At 40.4% G+C, this 16,318-nt stretch overlaps 1 protein-coding gene across 2 annotated transcripts in view; it reads right to left on the reverse strand.

Moving 5' to 3' along the window:
• Positions 1-17: 17 nt before the first annotated feature.
• Positions 18-16,318, reverse strand: part of mfsd3 (major facilitator superfamily domain containing 3) — a 33,585-nt gene continuing 17,284 nt past the window's right edge. Inside the window, exons 4-6 of one of the 2 annotated variants that reach the window (XM_030417947.1) lie at positions 9,247-9,347; positions 6,158-6,267; positions 18-2,952 (exon numbers count right to left, since the gene is read on the reverse strand). In XM_030417947.1, coding sequence (XP_030273807.1) covers positions 2,746-2,952; positions 6,158-6,267; positions 9,247-9,347 — 418 coding nt within the window. In that variant the 3' untranslated portion in view covers positions 18-2,745. The remainder of the gene's footprint in view (positions 2,953-6,157; positions 6,268-9,246; positions 9,348-16,318) is intronic. The other variant, XM_030417948.1, reaches the window with a different exon arrangement.

Below are 16,318 nucleotides of genomic sequence, written 5' to 3' on the forward strand. Positions count from 1 at the left end.
CAAAAACACAAAACTCGAACATTCACTCAGCAGCTTTATTTTTTTGTGCAAATCTCATGACAGAGGATCTGGCTACATGGATGAACCAGTGATGATGTCGTATGGCATCCCTTTATTTATTATGTGGGTGACGGCAATTGACTCAGCTTTTTAGTTTGGCCGAGGTTAATGCCATTACGTCATTGGATCCATCCTCTTCTCCTTCTGACACAATTAAGACTTAATTTCTATTAATACATTCTCCTACCGAGTCTGATGAAAAGAAAAGAACATTCTACCTTGCTGCTTCATTCATGTTTTAAGCTTGGAGAAAATTGTTTGAAATAGTATACAGTACCATGGAGAGTTACGGTATGTTTTTATAGTACATATATGTGATGTTTAAACAAGTAAAGTGAAACAATGGTAGCAGCCATTGCCAGTGGTATAGCCCATATTCACACGGCGGCCATTTTCTTCAAACGTCATGCTCAGGTGGGAAGCGGGTATAAACTTATTCGGTTTGACCTTGGATTCAACAATTAAAATCTGGTTACACTATTGGAGCCAGAGCCGCGTTCAGTCCTGTGAAAGCTGCCCAGTGGCGCATGAAGCCAAAAGAGTTTGTAAACTTGAAGAGTTTTGAGCTGTAAAATCACCTGGATGATTGATGCACAACCGAAAAGATGTCAGTGAAAATTTGGAGGGACACTGGGACATATTTGATAACCCATCAGCCAACGTTAGCATTTAACCTCTTCCTAGCTAACATTACTGTGTGTTTCACAGCCAAGCTCAAATGAATGTGCCCAAGATGTGCCTTGATATTTTAAATTAGTTATGCCTTTCCTATTGACTTGTGTAACACTATCAAATGTTAATGTTAGCTAGGAAGTGGCTGAGTGCGAACGTTAATAGAAGCTAATAAGTTACTTTGAAATGTGGCAAACTGTCCCTCCAGATTTGCACTTTCCATTGTCTTTACAGTTGTTCTCCGATCAGCAGGTAGTCTTGCTGTGGGAGTCGGTGTTACACGTTGTTCGGGCTTACACCGATTACACTACTTACCCACCACCCCGCCACTGTTTTGCTTTTTCACCATTGTTTTTGTTTCTCCTCAGTACAGTGGCAGCGCCAGCAGCGGAGTTGCAGCACAGAGTAGCAGGAGTCACATTTCACCTTTGACGCAACAAGAGTAAGAGGAGTTGATCGACAAGACAATGGCGGAGATCTTGGTGTTCAGGCAAAATGCAAAAGTGCCTATTTGACAATATTTTGGATTTATATCCAATTCTAATAAGGAACCTGGTAATTTAGTTTATGACAATGTTGTATATACTACAGTACTACAACTATACTGCAAGTGCTGCTGGAGCTTTTTGACCTTTATAGACTTTATTCCTTCTCCACACACCTTGGAAGTGGGTGAAGTAGAAACTACCACTCTGCTGCCAAACTCAGTGAACACATTGCATCCCCTGTGACTAGACCACATCATATAAAAGTCAACCTCTATTACGCCAGTTAAATGTTTTTAATGTGCAGCAGGAAATGTAATGTTTTAATCAAACTAACACAGATCCTGGGTGTATTTTTTTTGTAAGACGCCTAGTGTACCTGGTTTTACCGCTGTCATCAGGAGCTTATTAGTTGGTGGGACAATTGCATCACCACGGCAACCTTATCAGAGCAGCAGTGAAATGATAGTAATTTGTCAGATTCCCTACATTTATAGGACAATCTGCAACACAGCAGTATGACATTTGAGCTTCCCACCCTGAGTGTTACATCAGAGGAAAATGGCCACCATGTGAATATTATCTATTGGTCTTTCAAGTCTTATAAAGTTATTTTCAGAGTTTATTGACAGGTCTGAATCTTTGACTGAAAAACTGAGACAAGATGGCACCATGCAGTGTGTAAGGCTCAGGTTTCCTACAAGAAGTAAGCTGTCAGGGTATCCTGTTCCCAACAGGTAAGGGAATTTTACTCTGAAAATCTGTGGTTAATTCATCAGAACAAACGCTCTTCATTCAACAGCTCAAGTGTATTTTTTATTACCTTTTCTAAAATGAAATTTGTGCAGTAACTACAAACCTACTTTGGCTAACTGTGGCTTAGATAACATAGACAATGTGTGTTGCAATGAATGTATCTTCTACTTTGTGCAGCTCCTGTACATTCACCTCCTGTGTATCGTACCATACAGAGCTGATACGAGGTAGTAGAGATTAATTGTAAACCATAGAACTCAGGAGAATGACAAACATATTCTTATACAGTACCATATGATAGAACAAGCATCACAAAGAAGCGATATTGCTTTTGGCTACAGCTCTTATTGCTGGCTCATTAAAACATTAAAATGGCTCAGATGATACAAACAGCTTGGATTATATTTCCCAAACTCAATACAACAATACTCATCCTTACCGTTATCAGCATATGCAAACAGTCCTCACACTACTGTAAATACTATGACTTTTCCAGACATTTCCAATGCAAAATAAATAAAACGTAAGGCCAGTTTTGCCAGTGAAATGACAAAAAACACACACTGTATTATAGTGCTTAACTGCATGGCTGATTTCTCCTTAAAAATGGCAGAACAAGAAACTTATTCAAAAACCTCTTTACTGAAAAGATATGCTAAAGTCATTAGTGTTAACATTTAGCGATCCAAGGACAGTCTGAATACTGATGGTTTCACTCATTTTCAGCACCTGCAGACGCCGCGGGTCAGGACTGTTCACCCTGATCCTGATCTCACTTAGGCTGTTCTTTGAGCTGGTGTTCCCTGAGAGCACCAGTGAAGGTAGCCGTCCACACATGCAGGGCCGTCCCAGCAGAGAGCGTGAGGAAGAAGAGGAAGGCAACTTGGAAACCGAACCAATCCACTACGCCTCCGGCCAGAGCGCTGAACGTCAGCTTGCCCAGCACCTCCAGAGTCGCCAGGAAACTGTAGTGAGTCGCCTGATGGTGAGAGGAAGGAGTGGAGAGGTGGAATGAGGGGAGAAGGGTGGAGGAATGATGGGAAAAGAGAGTGTGATGAGGAAGTTAAGGAGAGGGAATCGAGAAACAGGATAAGCAGGAAGGAGAGGGTTTGGAAAATAAAGGGACATTGTAAGTGAAAGGAGGGAGCAGCACACGGATAAGTAGAGAGGTGAGGGTAGCGCTACTTATCGTCTCATGCTTTTGAACCTGTAATACAAAATAATCAGTATCAACAGATAAAAAATAAATAAGAATAAAAAGGTTTTTTTCTTTTTAAGAATAAAATCTAAAGTGCAAAAGGGAGCGATGGAAGAGGGTTAGATGAGACTGGAACTCTGAAAGAGAAAGCGTGAGATCATGGCCTGAGACGATGGATGGAGGCCAAACGAAGAAGAGTATCTGATCCCAGCCTTAAGGCTTTCAAGACGGGATAAGAGAGAGAAAGAGAGGGACAGAGATTACCTAATCTCCCCCAGCCTCCTCCTCCCTCTGTCTGAGAGCACAGCATCAGGTGAGACAGGTAACTCCAACACAACAGACGGACTCGAGTGACGCCTAGACCATCGACCAAACAATTTCATTCGTTGGGCTCGGGGTTCTTTACTTCATTGTAAAAAACACATTGAATCTTTCCATAATTTATAGACTCAGTATAGACTCAAAGCCTGCATTGACAAATAAATTATTCTGAAACATTTTCATGCACAAAATAAATACATTTCTAAGATTATTTTTACTCTGAGTGTCAAACAATGACACGGCAGCAAATAAACAAGGGTGTTGTTATCTTCCACAAATGTATATCCACAAATTACAACGTAAGCTTCTTCTACAGGATTATAAATGTTTGTTTTGCATAATGTCTTTACTATTTGTCATTTCAGAACAAAAGCTGCTATACTAGAAATAATCTAGCAAATTTGAGGTCTGAACCAGTGATGCTCTGGTGTGGGAAGGCAGTGCAGGTTGGCCTCGAGAGGGTATTTACAATAAATAATTGGTAACTGATTTGATTTTGTTTAGATGACATGATTACCATAAAATATTTATGATAGAATATTCACAGTTACAAAACAAATCAGATCTGATAAATCAAGTAAGTTAAATGACATCTTATATCGTATCAGTGATTGGGCATTGTTACTGCATGTGTTGAAAGATACGCACTTTTATAAAGTGTTATGGATGGATCATTAATTCACACTGCATTGACATAGGCCCACGTTCACTTAAAATTATTCTGTTACAGTTCCTGTAATGAAGATCTTCATCTGGCTAACATGTGCATTTGTTTTAAAAGCAAGTGCATTAGTTCTATTTATCTTTTTGAACACAGCTAATTTCAGGATGCATGGGCATGAAGTGATATATCTATTTGTGACTATGTGAGATTATTAACTGTTATATAATGATGGTGAAACATAGTATCTTTTAGGTGCCATAGGCTCCCATGTTGGAGTGCCGTTCATACTCTTAGGTTACATGTAAGCCTATAGCTATCAGATTTGGTTGCTCAGTAATTGGAATTTTGAGCGATAGCATTAGCTATCTACATTCCCCGGTAATGCTATGTCTTAATTTTAATAAAGCAAGATCAAGATAGTCCGGCAATACAGATTTATGGGCTGCTGGAACACCAGACTACAGAGCGGCTTCTTTCCTCAGGTTGTGAGACTCTTCAATTCATCCTCAGCACTTCTTAAAAAAACATTTTATCCTCAGAATTCAACCGGGCGACAGGCATTAAGTTTGTTCGCTTATGTATGTCATTACGAGTTAAAAAACTACTTGCAGTAAGTTTCATTAAAAAGAAAAAAGAAAAAGATTTACAGATTAATCGATAATGAGTTGCAGCCCTAAATCCTTCAATCATATACTTACAGTATGGACTGGATTTGTGGTTTCTAATTTAATAGAGGCAAAACCATGCTGACCAGTAATTCTTATCCATGAACGCTACCATAAGCTTCTACGACAAGACTATTTCTTTAGGACCACAATCACGTCAGTTTGTACCGAATACTTCTTCTCTCTAGTAAACAAATCCTTTCAATAAAATGAGATGAATTCGATGAGAGTTGAAGAAGTGGTGGTGAGTCTCTCAGCTGAGTCTGTGGTCTGTACGCCGAGGTAGAGAGCTCTGAGAGCCTGTGTGACCACAGCTAAGTGGAGTGCCTTTATTCTGAGCAACTTGTTTAACAGATTCGGTTTCTTTCTCCTGGGGATCGTTAACAAGCACTCACACTATCAGCTTTCTGTCACTGGATAGCACTACCTTCAATAACACACACATATACACACACAACGAGTACAGGCGAGCTAATGCTCCTGTGTGCCCATACACACACACACACACACTGATTCACACACCAACACACTAAAAAGCAAACGGTAAATGTGTCATGAGAACCTCTCAAATTAACTGTGTTTCTCATCATCACATGTTGTGATTGATTCTTCTCTGTTATTTATTTTATTACTACCCAGATATCTGTGCTACAGCCTGTGATCCCCCCCCTTTCTTCTCCACTTCATGAGTGACAGCAATTTAAATGATAATTTGTCACCTTCAGAGACTGACTGAGTGACGTCTGAATGGCTGTGTGAACAGCGATCACCTCCAGGCAACGATGGCCCAGTTACGACAGGGACAAAAGGAGTAATGTCGAAGAGGAGAAAACGAGAGAGGAGCGGAAAAAGTCAGGAGCGTTTATAGGACTACAGAATGACAAAGAGTTGGAGTGAGGGGGTAGGAGGGACAATATCAGCGAGGGGGCAAAATACAGGAAAGAGAGGTGGGGGGACAAGAAGAAAAGAAGCAATGAATAGAGACTTGGTCTGACACTCTCCAGGTAGAAACAGCTGATGAGAACTGACAGGCTCAGGTGACGATAGGTGTGGTACTGTATGCTGAAGAAATCCCTCTCAGGCCCCCCTTTGAGAACTAACGGAAATGACCTAAAATTATATAATAGCACCTTAAACCAAAACAGAGGATACGACAGAATGGAGGGAGGGAGGAAGAAAAGAAAACAAAGATTGCGCTGTGTGTTTGTTAGGCCACAGGAGATGACCTAACGCCAAATAATGAGACAGTTAAGACAAAAAAAAAATGACAACGAGAGTCAAATCGTTAAATAACAGCAGTCTGGGTCTTGGCAGGTATGAATAAAGTCTGTTTTACCTGAATGCTTTCCTCAGCCCTTTGAGTGCAATGCATCATGGTAGTGAAGGTGAGCGTGGTGATGAGACCGCCCAAGAAGTGTTGAACACTCATGCTCAAGACGGCCATACCTGAGGGAGTGAACACACATGAGAATCATCAAGCAAGAACACGTCTGAGCGCAGCATAAGTTTTCCTGAAAGAGGCAGAAAAGTATAAATTTCCCACTGTTGTCTGCACTACTACACTTCTCACTACATTGTTCTGCGTTGAGACAAAGCAGCGGGAAATGGTAAGCTGCTGAAGTGTCTTCTCTCCCTTCTCCCAGCACCACCACCACCCCCCCCCCCCTCGTCCCCAAAACACATGTAGTGTATCCTCTGAGGGGAAGTGGCAGAGCGGTGTTAGTGGAGAAACACAGAGGAACCACAGAGCCTATCTGTCTCTGCTCCCGCTAACACTGAATTATTCACTCAAGCCGCCAGAGTTTTTCCTGAATACGATTCTTCAGTCAGCGACACAAGACTGTTGGAGTCACACAGTTGCACCGACTGATCAGACTGGAGGAGTGGGAAGCGGAGGGTTATCATGTAATATTGAAAAATCTGAAACTGAATGTTTTTTTTCTTGGTTGAGTTTTCCTGAAATCTTTGTTCTGGGTTTAAAGCAAAGGAGGGGGAGAGGCCTCAACTTTCAGACTGAGAGGCTTGATAGAGGAACAGACAACTCTGACAGAGATGAAAGGTGCAGATCTGAATCCCAACAGCTTTGCGACTGGCTGTGTAACACAATCAGATGTGTCATTCAGACATTAATAACTCAATGGCTCTCTGGAGACACAGAGAGCACCTGTCTATCAGTGTCCTTTGCGTTATCCACTCGTATTCTCTCTAAATACTCAACATCTGGTTCAAAAGCTTACAGGCCAGTGGTTCCCAATTTTTCTTTGGATTGTGACGCTCAATTTCCGACAATTTCTGACACTCCAACATCCACATTGACTACAGAGGTTAAAAGTAAGCAAGATCTAAACTCTGCTTCATTCTTCTCTGTAACTTTTGGTGCGTACAAATAAGAGTAAGGCTATCAATGCCACTGAGGAGAGACAATCTGAAAGTGTTCGATGTTATCTCCACATTTAAACAAATACAGCGTCTTCCTCCTCAACATGGTTGACAGGTTGAGCAAGCTTGTTCACTCCAAAGACTAGAATGACCGCCCTGTGGTTGTATGCCTCCGTTCAAAAGTCAAGATAAAATGTATATCCATTTATGTCCAGACTAACATGATATAGTTAGTACTTTTAATTTATCAAAGATATTAAATGGAGTTGTTGGTGAAATGGAAACGATCACTATATTGACATGTATGATTCCACATGTATGCTGTCTTGTTAGGTCACAATCTCCCCTTCTGTTCTTGGGATATGTTGTTGAATTAAGGCCAGAAAAGTGTTTTTGCAGAACATGATGATGTCACAGGGAAGTTGACCATTGATCTTTTGGTTATGAAATGTCATCACTTCGTCAATTTACTGCAGAAGCCCTGAGGGCAAGTGAAGACATTTTTTGTGTTCCATTTTCTAAGTCTGATCTAAGTTGTTTTATCTCTTGTGATTATGAGTTGAGAACTGGTGGGGGAAAAAAGTTTTGCCAAGGTTAAAAAAAAAATTATTTGTAAGGTTACATTTTCTCTACTCACACAGTTCTTTTTTCACTTGGTTTCACAAATGAAAAAAGAAAGAAAAACATTATCCTGGCAAAACGTGTTTTTTACACCAGTACTCAAGTCATAATCACAGGAGAGAAAACTATTTAGATCAGACATACAACGTGGCTTACCATAAAAAATTCCTCTCTTGGCCCCCGGATTTCGTTATTTATCCCATCATACATTGGTGTGAAATCTCATCATAATAATAGCATGAATCACTCGGTTATGGCCAAAAAAATATTTTTATTCTTGTCAGTGACCACACTGACCTTTCACCTTCAACCTTTGAAAACAAAGTCTGATCTGTTCATCCTTAAGTCGAAGTTGATGTCTGTTCCAAATTTTAATACATTCTCTCAAGGTGTTCCTGAGATATCATGTTCACCTGTATGATGTTACTTTGCGATCCCATGAGGTTTGGAAACCACTGCTGTAGGCAACTTATGAATGGACAAGCAGTTTTGGGTCAACTGTTTGTTGGACCAGCAGACTCCAGGTCACCTGACCAAAGACCAGTCAAGTACAGGCGACAGTTATTCTACCGAAGGATTTACTGTGAAGGTAAGTGTCTATTGTAAATCCTGTTATACACATGTTACCTAACTTTTAATATCAAATTACATACCTGCCAGCCAGACTCCTTCCTTTAGAAGAATGAACACACACACATTATGTCACCACAACACAATAGTAGATGAGTGAATGTCATAATGTTTTGTAGAGATTTTCACAAGTGTTGTTTCAACTCAAAACTATCTAAGTCAAAGTTGTGAAAGTGTCTTTGTGATGATTGGTCCTCTTTTATGATGCAGTTCTGCTGTGTTTAGCGTATGGCAATATGATATTCATTGCCTTTTTTTTCACTGTGTTACAATTTTTCATTGTTTATGACAGATTAAGGAGCAAATTCAAACAGTGACTCCTAATGGCTGTTCCACTGGTGATCGAGTGGATGTGTGGATGATGAACAAAGAGGATAGAAAGCACTGCTGTTATCCTGATAGGGACACACAAAATGTATGTAGATACTATTATTATCATACTTTGAGTATTATTTATATTCATATCTCAATTAGTAAAGCTGTTATGAGCTGTTACTGGAGTGGCTTCTGTATATATGAATATACATGAACATATATATGAATATGGATCTACCATGTGAATATCACTTATACCATCAGTGTAGATTTTGGCGATTTTGTCTGAATAAGTAATGAGCAGAATTCAAATACGATGTAGTGTACGTGTACACTATTCATATAGAAGAATGAAAGACTAACAGGCTCAATATTCTTGTCCTTCCATCATCTGCTGGCATCATATCCGAACTGCACAGGATCATGGTTATTGGTAAAATGTGTTAAATTGGTGTGACTGCTTTTAAGACTGTCTCTCACCTTTCATGAGTGGTGATGGTTCTAGTACAGTGAGTAGAGAGCTCTGGAAGACCATGCTGATGGTTCGCAACACGAACACACGTCGCATCAGAGCCCCGATGCTGCAGGGAGACCAAGAAACAAGAACAGATATCAGACAGATTTTCACAAACTTTCTGGCACAAGCATTATTGATGAGCAGAGAGATGTGTGGTGACAGTGACTTAAGGGTAGAATCATTCAATTTGGAGACATTCTGCAGCATCTCCATGTCACACACAATTACACGCACACACATGCACGCGGACACAGAGTAACATGCGTGCACGTGCGTAAGTAAACAAGTCCCCAGACACTAATTGATTCCCTGTTAGTGCAAGAAAATCATCCCCCTGTGGGTTTGGTTCGTGACGTAATCAATAACCTAAGGAGATCCCCAGCATGAGGAAGATAATTAATCACCGTTAACACACACACACACACACCTACAGACACACGCTCAGACTGTTGTGTGACATCGGGGATTAACAATGCCAATCACTCAGAGGATGCCTGCCACTCAAAGGACTGCGTGTGTGTTTGTTTATGTTTTTTTAGCATGTAATTATTTATGTGTAAAAAAGGCTGTGAGGAAGAAGGGCCTGTCACAAAGCAGGATATCTGATTCACTTGGATAAGTGCACTGAGTAAAACAATCAACGGTTTCGGTTCATGATGAGATTTAAAGTTTCATGTCAAGTTTCATTTCATTCTCCTGTTCATGAGACAAACAGCCGATCCAACTCACTCCTTCTGATGAAACCTGGTTGACTCTGCCAGCTGTTTACATGTTCACTTCCTGATTCACTGTTGACTTATTTTAAGGCTCTTTTAAGCATTATTGCAGGTTATGTAAACCCTGTTCCTTTATGTCGAAGCGGACAGTAGTAATGTGACCGGAAATAAGGGGAGACAGAAGATGGTTGACAGGCACAAAAGGTTTCTGACCGCACTTAAACTGGATCTGATTGCTGGTCAAGGGCTGCAACCAATGAGTATCAAAATACATCCCAAAATGCATTTTCAGGAGTTTCCTGTCATTCAGTGTATTACATTGTTTCTAGTGGATTGAAAAGGTTTTGAAAGTTAAAAAGCCAAATGCGCAAATGGGAATTCCTCTCTCCCACAGAAAACACCACTCCTGAAGTGCCTGAAAAGCCTCATCAGTACTTTTATTACTTGACTTCTTTACATCACATAATTTATGCCTATATTTATGGTAGAAGTAAAGTTAAATGGAATTTCAAAAACATGAGAGCTGACTGGAGAAGCAGTGCTGAATCAGACGTGTGTGAGTCACAGCAGACTTGGTATCTGAATGGGGGCCAGAGCGTCTCACACAGAGGGTGACTACAGGGCTGCTGTAAGGAGGAAAACTGATGCATTTTTTAGCATTTGAGTATGTAAACCTACTCTATACGTACCTCAAAATAAAATTTTGAAACTGAAAATTAGTATATTATGTCTCCTTTAATTAAATAACTACCAAAAGTCAATTGTCTCGTTTTGTACGACCAACAGTCCAACAAACCAACATATGGTCAAACATATCATTTGACCATCTTTAATGACAAATACAGAATAAATGCTCCAGCAACTACAAATGAAAAAGAGGTTTATTTCAACATACATCTCCTTGTCTTTTGCAAAACTCCATGATGAAATAGACTCAACTGTGTGTGATTAAAGGAAAACTTCGGTCGATTTCAACATGCAGCTTTATCGCTCAAGCTACCCTTGACTAGCCAGTACCGAGAACGCGAACACTTTTGGTCCACCTCTTACAGAGCTCCTTGAACGGAGAGTTAGCAGTGACAGTTACTCCCTCACTGGCAGCGACGGAAACTTGAATTTTGCAGACAGAAACGGACTCTCTGCTCTGCTCTCTGCAAGAACCATTAGCATGAGCAAACAAGCTAGCTCTCGGTGCAGAGCGAATAGACTCATAACAGGCTATTGTAAGGCTCATGGCTCATGACAGGCTGTAACATGAACATGTACGTTATGAACAGAAAAACGAAAATGCTGGAATACGTTTCTGTCTGCAAAATTCAAGTTTCCGTCGCTGCCAGTGAGGGAGTAAGCGCACGCTCGACGGATCGACTAGTTTGGTCTACGACATGGATGTCAACAAACGGTATGTGGCTGCTTGCACAAACACACTGTTTTAACCACTTTTTTATTCATTGTGAGTCATAAACGCTACAGTGCTGTGTTCTTAGGTGTCTGCTGATGTTGCATACCTTTTGGGGTGAGATTTGGAGCATGTTAAGACGCTTAAAACACAGTGTAAAGTTCTGACCCCATGCTGTTAGCTGTCACTGCTAACTCTCCGTTCAAGGAGCTCTGTAAGAGGTGCACCAAAAGTGTTCGCGTTTTCGGTACTGGCTAGTCAAGGGTAGCTTGAGCGATAAAGCTGCATGTTGAAATCGACCGAAGTTCTCCTTTAAGAGTTCACAAATTATTAGAGTATGACAAAACTATTTTCAAAGGAATGCTGAAGACCTTTGGTAATGGAAACTTTCTTTGACTGATTCATCAGTGATTCTGAGATAAAACATTATGACATCCCTACAAATATCCAGTAGTACGGGCATTAAACTGATTTCTACTTATTTAACGTTTTTTTTTTTTCTATCTCTCCCCCTTCCTCCCCCTTTACTCTGTATCTTCTCCTCTCACCATCTCCCCCCTCTCTCCTCCAAGTCTTTCCTTAACCTCTCTACTGGAAAACCAATCCCTTATCATTCACATGCTAAAGACATTCTTCTCTCTGCTGCTCCTTTACCTCCCGTCTCAATGACAGCCTTTCATATCACGCACTCTCAAGAGATGCTGAGGCATGTGTGTGTGTCTGTGCGTGTGCGTGTGTGTGAGAAAGAGAACCTGCCTGGCTGCCACCTCACACGGGCCAGGCCCAGATAAGAATAGCCGTGTTCTCGGGTTGCCAGTTGCGGTTGTAAAGGGGGTCATTCACTGACCACTCAGCCGTTTCTGATGGTGGGGAGGATAAACCTTCCAACGGAGCTTTTAGAGGTGGGACCACAGCCTAGTGGACAGCACTTTCTCTGTGTGTGAGTGTGTGACAGGAGCAGGTAAGGAAGAAAAAGTGTTAATCTGACTCTGGATGGGTCCATTTTGAACAGAATCTAATGAGTAAGTTGGATTTTAACGAGGGTTGTGGAAATTATAAAATTAGTTTTCCCCCACTCTGTTTCATCAGCTGTGATTCAGGGGCGGTCCACACGGGCGAAACCGATCTTTTTTTCTCCGTCATCCTCAGCATCGTTTTAAGAATATTTGCGTCCACACGGATCCACTGAAAACAACCGAAAACGCTGTAGTTCATGAAGAGACGGAGCATGCGCATTAAGCTTGCGCGCTGTAAATAAACAGACAGTAGACGGAGAAACCGAACACAACAAGAAGAAGATGAAAATGGCTAGTGCAAGGAAACCAGAATCGTTTGTGTGGACCGTTAATGAGGTCGAACTGCTGCTGCGACACACACTCAACTACAAGGCGAGTAAGTTGCAAGAAAGGCTCAATATCTTCTGCGGCACGAACACGAGCATGTAGTCCGCCATTGTTGTTGTTGTTGTTATGGGACGTCACGGGGTGGGGCGATGGCGTCATCGTTTTGGAAAGTATGCAGATTCGCCGTTCACATGAGAACGGGAGGGCTGCGTTTTCGGATTTCTCCACCCGGAGACCCGTTTTCAAAAAAGTGCGTTTTCAGGCGCTGCGTTTTCAGGATCCGTATGGACGGTCGGCCAAAACGATGCAATACGTGTGCGTTTTCGCAAAAGAGCGTTGTCGTCTGGACGGGCCTTAGAAACACTGCTTCAATAACAGGTCAAACAAGGTGACTTATAATTTATCTGTTCTTTTCACTTATAATTCATCTGTTCTGTTGATTACAGCATAATTTGTGGTTTCAAATAGTTGACTGTTGCCTTTTATTAAATGGGTCTTAATTGGGAGAGAGTAGTTCTCAGACATTTCCCATAAGGCCTGCCATGATAACAGCTTTTGTTGGTTAATACAGCATTGTCATTTCAAGACCACTTTATGCTAATGATGTAATATTATAACAATATCATACTAGCGTAATAATCCAGGTACATCCTCTCAAAGGGCAATGACCTTTTAATTCTTAATAAAATTCAGCCATTGGAACTGGAATGTTAAAAAACCTAAATGAATAACATAAACACAACATAAACTAAATAAAAATAAAAGCCACAACAACAACAACAGAACAACAAATAAAATTGGCTCTCAGGCTTTATTACAAAAGCTGCCCTTAAATAAATATTTAAATCTGAGTCAAAAATGTGTTTTTCTCATTGTTTCTACAGCTGAGGGTTTGAGACCAGAACAGACTAGAAGGCTGCTTTTACATTCAATACTGAAAGTGCAAATTTTCTCTGTGCTCATCTGAAAACTTGATTCTTTTAAGAGGTGGACATAAAAGTAGGATTTGTGACTTCACAAATAGTTTGGAAGCCAATCCTGGTCCAATTTTCAGCATAGATAAGTGTGATGTGGAAACTGAAGGCTACACGGCACAAATACTGAAAGTGGACTTCTGCCGGCAGAAACGAATAAGATAATTTTTTGTCTGCCTGAATACATGTATGGAGGGGATTGTTAACGGCTTGTCATTTGGCACAGAGACACAGAGACTCATTAATTCCTTAACAGGAAATCTAAACCAGTTTTTTTGTCACAGAAGTTGTGGAGTGCAGTATTGAAAGCAATTCCATTCTTATTCATTCTATTACATTTTCCGTGTGGAAATATGCGGTTGTCAGGGAAAAACACCTTTTAGCCTTGGGGAGCAGAGTATTTTAATGTCACCTGGCTCAATGTCGCCGTGAGTGTGTGCATGTGTGTATGTGGAGGAGCTGCCTGAGTCCCGCCCTTGGTGAAACTACAACACAGGGAACAGAGTCGAGAGAGAGGCGTACATTGAATTCAAAAATCATAGTAAAGTGAAAGTAAAGATATTGTATTAAAATATTATTGGTAATAGTGGAAGAACAAATAGTACTTGAGTTGAAGTCTTAAAGTAGGTGATTAATTAAAGTTAAGTATGAAAGGTATAAGTAAATTATAAATGTATTTACATGTTTGTGCAGTATATACTGTTGACTATGGGTCAGATCTGACTGTCACTGTAAGAAGTACTGAGTAATAGTTTAGCGGAGTAGAAGTACAAAGTGGGAGAAAATTGAAGGTACAAGTACATCAAAATTGTACAAAGGTACAGTACTTTACTAGTAAATGTACTTATTACATTGGATTGCAACACTGCTAAGTCTGATGAGACTAAATGCTTCATTGCATGTGACTCCCAGAGAATTTCGATCTACACCAGAACAAATCACTTGGAAGATGTTTTCTGTCTTTGTTAGTGTGTGAACATTTCACTGCCTTTGCAAGAGTCCTTTACAAGACAGATAGAGGAGAAAGAGAGACGGATCAAAAGCCACAGCATGACAATGACATCTTTTGAAAGCGCAACAAAAATGTTGCCTTTGGAGGTTTGCTCTGTGTTTACTAGTGTCACTTTACAAGAAGAGAAAACCTGGGAGCCAGCTGAAAACACAACACCGGGACAAAAAGACTGACAAGAGGCAGCGCAACTGATACGTGTCAACAAATGGAAAGGCACACAGAAACATACAGCCCAAACACAGAAGCAAACACGTGAGCAAAATGCACAGCTTCAGCTTTATTGCCCCTTTTACCTGACACACCGTATCCTTAATCATCCTGGTCCTTGAAGTAAGTTGGCTAAAAAGCAGAGCTAGGAAGTAGCGAAGTACAAATGCTTAGTTAAATACATACTTAGTAAGGTTTTTGTACTTCGCTTGGGTATTTACTTTAACTCCTTAGATTTTAAAACAAATATCTGTACTTTTTACTCCATACATTTTCAAAACAGGCTTGTTACTTGAATTCTAATGCAGGGGGAATTACGATTATTTTCATTTTGCATCGTTGCTCACCACCTTCCCAACATCACAAGACTGATTTCAATCTATCAGTGCATGTCATGCTTTGCAGAAATGATATTAAAGACATAACAGGATGGAAACAGACAGAGAGGGAGACTCAAATGTGAAGAAATGGTGTGTTAGTGTCTTGTGCCTACAAAGACACTGCAGCCCTCTTCCTAGATTTTCATATTTTTTCTGTTTGTTGCTGCTCAGGACGCTTTACCAACCCAATCTGACATCCTGAGAATGAGACTCAACAATCAACTATCTTTGTGGTGTGTTTATGAGCAACTCATTTTTCACTGGATTGGGGTGAAATAGTCCTAAACATCCAAAAGAAAGGAAAAGTTCTGGAATTTGCAATGGCCCACCTTTAAGCTAAATAGTCTCTGAATTACATTGATATGACGTGGGGTTCAGTGAGCTTAGCACAGAAAAGGCAGGAGAATTGTCCTTCAGGAAGACTTTTATACTTATCTTAATAATTTCAGAGCCTGTAATCCCTTACTTTTATTTGAGCCTGTTCCTCTACTTCAGCAAAGAATGCGTGTAATTTTGCCAGCTCTGCTAAAAAGCTTAACATTTTCTAGATATGGAAGGATATTTTGTTGAGAGTAAGCTGCAGGAAACAAACATACTATCCTCCGTGAAGGCATTGTTGTTATTTATAGTTCCCATTACATCACACTGGCCATAGGCGTGGTGGTGCTATGATGTGATCTTAGTATAGGCAGACATACAACCTTATGCAACGTTCGTCAGTCACACACAAATGGCACAGTGTCAATGTGCTGAAGGGGAGAACATCTGAAAGGTTACATACTGTACAATCCAATTTGTAAGACAGATACTGTGTATGCTTACTATAGAAATGCATTATTGTCAGAATTACAATCCTGCGTCAATTAGAACTCTAAAACTGTATATATACCTGTACAAAAACATCATATTTAAGGAGAAGTTCGAACAGGTCATTGTATCTAATCATTTTAATAAATCTCATTCAATATGCAGCAATGGAGCCACTTTTATATATTTATCAGGAA

Source organism: Sparus aurata, chromosome 5 (genome assembly GCF_900880675.1).
Source record: "Sparus aurata chromosome 5, fSpaAur1.1, whole genome shotgun sequence".
Classification (NCBI taxonomy): Eukaryota; Metazoa; Chordata; class Actinopteri; order Spariformes; family Sparidae; genus Sparus; species Sparus aurata.